Raw genomic sequence first — 8,425 nt, 5'->3', positions numbered from 1 at the left:
CTCGGGAACATAAACTTTTGTTTGGTATATTAATGTTCTCTACTAGTTGTTTCATTTTATCTTCTCCTCTTTGAATAAAGATGATACCTTTGCAACTTTAAAAACATCGATAAAAAATGCTTTATTGTGGTATACGGTTGAAAAGTTAGAGATGCACATGGCAGATAAGTGTGCTTTAATAAAGGTGAAATGATATGTAAACCACTTTTATTATTGATGCTTATTTGTTCACTTGATATACAATATGGTATATGTCTTCTTATGAGATGAATGAGTGGTACACAATGAAATATTATCTTTTCCACTAGGTTTCAAATCTCATGGAGTCTTTGGCCTGTTGTAATAAGGCTCAAGGAGTAGGTCCTCCCACTCTTGTGGGAATTGCCTCACCCATATTACTCCAACGAGTTACCGATTCACCATGATAAAAGAATATAAATAAAAAAATAAATATGGGGAAAAGTAAGACACATCCAACTCTTGTTCAAAGATAAAACACATCCAATTTTATATATATAATAAATATGGGGAAAAGTAAGACACATCCAATTATATATATATATTAAAGTAGATTTCCCTCTTACCACTTAATTCAAGGAAGAGGTACATGTACATCATATTTAATGATGATCCACATATTTAAGGATAACCATACATAATCATGTCAATAAGACTTCAACTTAGGTGGGAAAATTATTATTAAACATTCCCAACCACCACTCAAATGACATATATACCATTATATATATATCCCCTCAAATACACTAGTTCACATTGTTCACTAGAAACTTACATGGTGTACCTTTGGAAAGTAAAAGTAAGAAAAATAAATGCTACAATTTCGCTAAAACAATAGAAATTTGGGTAGGATTTTGAAAAATCTAGCAGAATTTTTTGAAAATTCGATTATATTTGTCAAACTTCAAAATTTTAGATGCTAAACATTTCTTGATGGAGCTGAGTCCATTTCTACCCTAAAAATATAGATTCAAACACTATCCGATTAAATTTCTTGAATTTTGTTTATTAAATTCCAGCTGATTTTTGTTTACCAAATTCCAGCTGATTTTTGTTTTTACCAAATTCCAGCCCATATTCCATAATCCACTAACCTAAATGTGCCAAATGTATATACCACTAAATGCGCCGGTACGCAGATCTTACTGTTCCCGTGAAACTTACGCGAGTGTACCATAGGAAAGCTAAAGGAATATAAACTCCTTTACATCATCATGACAAGTTCGTGATTGTTTGAGCCTCTTTCAACCCTATCTTCTTCTCAGAACTACAAACCCTGTTCTCAGAACTACAAACCCTCGAAAGCCGAGCGAGCCACCTCCTCTTTGCGCGGCTAAAAGCTGCTGTCTGGATACCCGTGGCTGACATGGCCTGCGTTGCAAAATATAATCGTCAGCTGTATCTGCTTGACGAAAATCCAAGGAAGCGCCGGAAGTTAACGTCGTCGTGGGACGTAACCCCCTCTCAGATTCAGGTTGGTTTTAGTTTTCGGAATCCGTCAGTCCTTTTCCTCATAGATCCATGTTAAAGCACCCAGAGCACAGGGATTTCTCCGACCCTTCATATGTTGTGAGATTTTGTTTTTCAATTTTCTTGTACATACAGATTTAGGGTTTCATAATAATAAACATAGTTAGAGGGTTTTGTATAAATGAACGGTTGTGTGTAGGCCCAACAGTTGCAAGTATTTACTGTGCAAGATGTTGGGAACGGGAATAAAAACGGAGAAGGGGAAGTCAAATTCGCTTTGTCAGCAGGGGCAGAACCTTCCATTTCATCCTCAGATCATAGTCGGCCTTCATCTTCAACTATGAAATTTAAAGTAGGGATCTCCCGCAATGCCTCCCCACCATGGCGTAGTGATGACAAGGATGGCCATTACATGTTTGAACTTGGAGAGAATTTGACGCCTCAATGTAATAACATATATTTCACCTCACTGTTATTTATTTGATTTCCGATGGGTTTTTCCTAAATGTTAGTCTGGGATCTCAGCAAGCGTTTTTAGGTTTATTGTTTGATACCACAACCTAGTTTACAAATAATCCCTTTCCTTGATGTATTCTGCTCATATGTCTTCTGCTCTATGCTCTGCAGATAAAATACTCAGTAAAATGGGGCAAGGTAAGGATCTAGGAGACATTATATGTTGGATTTTTCTTGTTATAGATCATGTATCCGATGAATTTTGTTTTGATGGGAGTATGGCCAATATTTGTAGGTACATTTGGGCAAGTTTTGGAGCGTTGGGACCGAAAATCAAAGGATCTTGTAGCTATCAAAATCATTCGTGGCTTAAAAAAGTACCAAGAGGTAGCAATGATTGAAGTTGATGTCCTTCGTGAAGTTGCTAAATATGACAGAAATAGCACATAGTGTGAGGAAGTATCTGTTTTGATTATTTACTTTGCATGTGTTATTTTTACATGTAGACAATTTAATAGATGGGCATGTTGGGCATGTGACCCAACATCCTGGATAATTTTTTGATTCAAAATATACATGTAGTACTTGTAAATGGTTGTCTGAGATGTATGCCATCTCCCCATACAGTTGTGTGCAGATGTGGGAATGGTTTTACTATCGGAATCACACTTGCATCATCAGTATTTTGTAGCAACTTATATCTTCTTTCTTTTTTTGTTTCACAAAGGCTGAGTACTCTGCATTTCGTATTTGGTTGTTAGTGTCTATTTTTAAGGTTGTGGATGGATGTAAAAACAAGTTTTTGAGAAGCTTGGGCCAAGCTTATATGATTTCCTACGGAAAAACAATTACCACCCATTTCCCATTGAACTTGTACGGGATGTTGGAAGGAAACTATTGGAGTCTATGGCATGTGTGTAGAAAATACTCACTTGAATCTTGACATATGCATTGGGAAGGGCTGAAACGTATATTTTTATTTTATATTAAATGCTTGTCTGCGACTCTGCTTCATCGGTCATGTTAACTCCCAATTTATGAGACTGGATTGTCATGGGCCTTTTTAAGGGTATTAATAATGTCTATCTAGGGTTTTCTTCTCCTAATGTTGCCAATTATGTGTGGCAGATATGCATGAGTTGAAACTCGTTCACACAGACTTAAAGCCTGAAAATATACTTTTCGTTTCTTCAGACTATGTGAAGGTTCCAGATTGCAAGGTAGTTTGCCAGTGTTTTGTGTTTAAGTGATTATGATTGAAATTGTATTGGTTGGCTTAACCTCTCTATGTCAATGAGGGCTACTTACTTTATAATATTGGTTTAAGTACATGCTAGAGCGTCATGACAACAAATTAACTCAACAGTGATTTTATGGTGGTTGTCAAAAATTGTGTAAAGGGATCATCTCCACGTGACATGAAAAGGTTACCAAAGTCCAGTCTAATAAAGTTAATTGATTTTGGAAGCACCACATTTGAAGATCAAGATCACACCTCAGTGGTCTCTACAAGGCACTATCGAGCACCTGAAGTTATTTTGGGTGAGCTTAGAAAGATTGTTATATGGTTTAGCCAGCACTTTGAAAGGAATGCCAATTTCATCGTATTGAATCCAGTCGCCCTGTGTATTTACAATTTATGTTTCTCAACAGGTCTCGGATGGAACTACCCTAGTGATATTTGGAGTGTAGGATGCATACTTGTGGAGCTGTGCTCGGTAACCTTCGTCTACTTTAGTACCTCTTATTCTTGAATGTGATATACAAATCTTCATGAATTATATTTACACCAGCCACATCTTAAATTTTCAGGGGGAGACTTTGTTTCAAACCCATGAAAACTTGGAACATCTTGCTATGATGGAAAGGGTTATAGGGCCTTTGCCTCATCGTATGATAAAGAGAGCAGAGTGAGTCTTCTTAAAATTTCGCAAGGGACAGTTACCTTGATGAGACTATTAGGCACTATAAGAAGGCCATATGCTTAATGCGAACTAAAACTTTCAATGTTATCTTGTCAACAGTGGAAGATGTGTGAAATATTTTACTAGAAGTCGAACACAATTGTTATGGCCCGAAGAAACTTCGTCTAGAGAGAGCATCAGAGCAGTGAGGAAGTTACCAAAACTTAGGGTATGCTTATTATATGACTGCCTGGATACGCATGGAACATATTCAAATTTTAATGGATGATATGTGATTGCTTCACTGATAGTCGTAACGACATTGCCTGATATTTGTTTTGCAGGATTTGATAATGCAGAATGCAGACCATTCTGCAGGTCTTCTTATAGACTTGTTGCAAGGCCTTCTTAAGTTTGAACCTTCAGAACGCTTGAAAGCTCCAGAGGCTTTGAGACATCCGTTCTTCACAAAAGACTCGAGAAGATTTGAAAACATTGCTTATAATTCACGAGTATGCAAGTGAAAATTGTTTGGTTCTCTATCTGTGAATATCAGGTCGGCTTTGTGGCCAGGAGTTGCAGAGAATGATTGTGCACAATGCACAATATTCGAATGCTGTTCCAGCTGCTGGCACCTATCTAACTGGTGATGTATCATAATATAGAGTTGGATGTGTCTGAAAGAGTTTTGGAAATGGTTGAAATACCATGCACTGCCCATGTTTCAGACAAAATGAGTCCTTGCCATAGAAAACTGTGTACATTACAGACTCGTAAAATGCCCATGTATATTAGATTATATACAGACTTGTAAAATGCACATGTATATTAGATTATTTTTAAAAAATGTGTTCAACCTACAACATTGTAATTACTGGACTAAATGTCTTAATGCTGAATTAATCTTCAACCGGTTGTGTGCGAAATGGTGATTTGCAAGAAGTCCTTACCGTGATTTCTGCTAAGACATCATTTTCCTGCAATATCAGCAAGTGAACGTGATATACTTTCCGATGGATGCATGTAGGGTAATTCCAATAAATGATATCTAAGTAGGGATTCTAGAACTCGATGCATGGAGATGCAAAGAGGTGCAACAAAAGCAAGGGACTTGGTCAAGTAGCAAACGAAGTAGATGTTTGTGGAAGTTTTGGTTAGAAAGAGAAACATGTTTTTACCAAGCCATTTTTGCAGGAGTCGCATATCCCTAATTGACTTGTTGGGAATGATTGTGCGAGGATTGCTCCTTTGTTAATTACATTTGGGAGATAATCATTGAAAGAGCTGGAATTACGGGTGATTCGCAAAAGGGGCAATGCCAAATACTAATTACGACTAGGAGAGATAATTATTGAAATGGCTGGAATTAAGTGGGGATTAATAAAAGAAGCAAAGAAAATACACCGTCAAGGGCTTGTTTCATCTTTTTGGTAAATTTTTCTAGGCGGGAGTAGAGGGGAGGGCTCGCCAGTCTGAAAGCTTTTACACATGAAAAATTTAAGGGGTATTATATTTAATCATTTAGCGGATAATATTTAACCTTAAATCAGGGAAAGCTTTTCAAAGTAGTGTTTCTAATGGTTATTTAAAGCAAATGGTAAAGTATCTGAGGGTTAAATCACTCGAAATGAACAAATTCTTTTGTTTCGGGGCCCACCCGCCTAATTTTGACCGCATAAAATAATAGTATGATTGATTCATTCTGACTAAGTTTTTCATTAAATCCAGTTGCGAAATCACACGAGTTATAAAATATGTCAATTTGTTTTGGAAGGTGAATGGTTTTGCAAGCACAAAGCAAACTATAGAGAGTTTGCAGAAGTCGAGTGATTGAACTCCAACAATGATTAAACCGAAGAGAGTAATTTATAACAATGACCTGCAAACATAAAGCGAAGTGGCACAGTGGGTGTAGAAGCCAATGATTTCCAGATTAAACCAAAGAGGGCATTGCATAAAAATGTATTGGAAACATAGAAAGCAAAGTGTCACAGAGGTTGCAGAAGCCGAATGTTAAAATTCTCCCTCGAAGGAAAGTGGAAGAGGGGCAGAATCGGGAAATGGCTTGAAAACATAGAAAGAAAAATCACACAAAGCAGCCCATAGAAATGCATTACTTGCAAACTTGAAAAGCAAAGCAACACAAAGGTTGCAGGAGTGGAGTTGCTGAATTCCAAAAGAGAAAATTAACGAGGCCAGCATAAAATAACTCAACACAGCAATATGACTTGAACTACAACAAAGCAATGCGGCACAGGTTGCAAAAGCAGAATCATCAAACTCCACCTAGATGGTAAATCAAACAGAGCAGTGCATGGAAATGGCTTGCCACGACAAGTTGCAGAGCCAGAGTGATTGGACTCCAACAAAGGTTAAACTGAAAAGAGGAATGACAAAAGCTGTAGCTGCAAGATGATTGAACTCCACTAAAGAGAAGCCAAAGAGAAGTTCATAAATGATAAAAATAACTTGTAGACACAAAAAGCAAAATGGCATGTAGGTTGTGGAGACAGAATGCTTTGACCCCACCAAGAGGTAAACTGAATAGTGAAGTGCATAGAAAATTCCTTGTTGGCATAAAGCAGAGTGCCATAGAGGTTGCAACAACCCCCCACCAAACAATAAACCGAAGGTGTGGTGCATAGAAAGGGTGGCTTGCAAGCACAAAAAATAAAGTGGCACATGGGTTGCAAAACCAGAATGATCAAACTCCAAAGGCAGGAATGCAGGCATATAAATGTCTTGCAGGGACAGAGAACAAATAGATACCGAGGTTGCAGGAGCAGAATTATTGACCTCCAAATATTGTCTCCAAGGAGGGCAATGGGTAAAAATGTTTTGTAGGCACACAATACAAAAGTTGCTGAATGATAGAAGAACTACACCGAAGTGTAAATTGAGGAGAATAATGCATAGAAATGGGTTGCAGTCTATGTCACAGGTTTCACCGAATTTGAACCTTGAGGTTCGAAATTCAGCGAACCCAAAAAAAAATTCAAATTCTTTCAGGTTTGACGAACCAGATAGTCGAACTTGAAATTCGGACCTCAATGAATTCGAACCTGAGAGTCGAACCTCAAATTCGAATCTCAATTTCGAATCTCAATGAATTCAAACCTGGTAGTCGAATCTCAACGAATTCGAACCTGAAGACAAATTTAAAGACGAACGTGAAGCCCAATTTTATAATTCTTAATTTTTTTTTGGGGTTCGAGGTTAGATTTCGGGCGGTTATTGTCAATTGTTTTAAGTTTTATGAGAAAAACCATGGGCAACACATGGTTTTCTCTTGTTCCGCTTCCCACCAATTAGTTTCCCGCGGTGGACACTAGTTTGTCTTTATTTACCATGGTTGTTGATAGATTTTCATAAGCCAATTTCAGTATGAGTGTACTCGCTCTATTGTGCTCAGCGTTGCCGCTGCGTGTTGTATTTTCTGCAATTTCCTGAATTCAATTTCTAGACGCTGCTTGTCCCTGCCGCCTAGAGCGTGAAGTTAATAGTAGTCATGATTTGTGGCTCGTGGGTGCTCATTGCTACTCATATAGTTTTATTGATTGATTTTGATTTTTTTATTATGTTATCTATATATATATATATATATAGTCGAACTTAATGCTGAACTTCATACAAACCTCATCGAAAAATTTGAATTCGAATCAAACTTAATTGTTTCCGAACTCGAATTCGAACCCGAACTATGTGACATAGGTTGTAGTGACAAAAAGCAAAGAAACAGACAGGTTGCAGAAGTCGAATGATGGAACTCCACCAAGGAGCAAACTGTGGAGATCAATGCTAGCAAAGTGGTGCAAAGGTCGCTTCCTGAAGCATAATGATTGAACCCTAGTCGAACTTAATGTTGAACCTCATACAAACCTCATCGAAAAATTTGAATTCGAATCAAACTTAATTGTTTCCGAACTCGAATTCGAACCCGAACTATGTGACAGGTTGTAGTGACAAAAAGCAAAGAAACAAAGAGGTTGCAGAAGTCGAATGATGGAACTCCACCAAGGAGCAAACTGTGGAGATCAATGCTAGCAAAGTGGTGCAAAGGTCGCTTCCTGAAGCATAATGATTGAACCCCATCAAAGATTAAACAGAGCAGACTATTCCATAGGAAGGGCTTGCACAGGGAGAGAAAAACGACATAGACTAAATCAAAGAGTCAACCTAGTAAAGTGGTGTCTAGCAATGACTTACAGGGATAAAAACAAAGTGACATAGAGGTTGCAGATGCTGAATGATCGAACCCCACCTATAAACCAAGGAGAGCACTGCTTAGAGAACACTTGCTGGTAAGCTGCAAAACAACGCAGATGCTGCAAAAAGTAAAATGATTCAACTGCTCTTAAGAATAAACCGAAGAGAGTAGTGTAGAAATGGCTTGCCGGGATAGAAACAAAGTGACACAGGATGCAGAAGCAAAATGATCAAACTCTACGAGAGTAAATTGAGGACAATACTGTGTGTAAATGGTCTGCATGTGCAGAAAACGTGGTAGTGTTGATGCTATAGAAGAATAATGGTTGAAATTCACCAAAGAGTAAACCTAGGAGACCAATGAATGAAAA

At 37.7% G+C, this 8,425-nt stretch overlaps 1 protein-coding gene across 1 annotated transcript; it reads left to right on the top strand.

The window, feature by feature from the left end:
• Positions 1 to 1,782: 1,782 nt before the first annotated feature.
• LOC149232952 (serine/threonine-protein kinase AFC2-like) lies at positions 1,783 to 4,758 on the top strand. Its single transcript, XM_089379604.1, has 11 exons — positions 1,783 to 1,934; positions 2,116 to 2,142; positions 2,240 to 2,393; positions 2,572 to 2,624; positions 2,744 to 2,857; positions 3,073 to 3,164; positions 3,345 to 3,486; positions 3,598 to 3,662; positions 3,757 to 3,854; positions 3,969 to 4,077; positions 4,193 to 4,758. Exons 1-11 carry the CDS (start codon positions 1,829 to 1,831, stop codon positions 4,370 to 4,372), a joined length of 1,140 nt encoding a protein of 379 aa, XP_089235730.1. The 5' UTR covers positions 1,783 to 1,828; the 3' UTR covers positions 4,373 to 4,758.
• Positions 4,759 to 8,425: the final 3,667 nt, after the last annotated feature.

This window comes from Pinus tabuliformis, chromosome J (assembly GCF_031772625.1).
Source record: "Pinus tabuliformis cultivar Carrire ecotype Pingquan chromosome J, CPIR1, whole genome shotgun sequence".
In the NCBI taxonomy this organism is placed as follows: Eukaryota; Viridiplantae; Streptophyta; class Pinopsida; order Pinales; family Pinaceae; genus Pinus; species Pinus tabuliformis.
This window is presented reverse-complemented; position numbering and strand designations above follow the sequence as displayed.

Coding starts and splice junctions, on each gene's coding strand:
- LOC149232952 (XM_089379604.1), top strand. CDS start 1,829: ATGAAATTTAAAGTAGGGATCTCCCGCAATGCCTCCCCACCATGGCGT. Junction 3,487..3,597: donor AGCACCTGAAGTTATTTTGG/GTGAGCTTAGAA, acceptor GTTTCTCAACAG/GTCTCGGATGGAACTACCCT. Junction 3,663..3,756: donor TACTTGTGGAGCTGTGCTCG/GTAACCTTCGTC, acceptor TTAAATTTTCAG/GGGGAGACTTTGTTTCAAAC.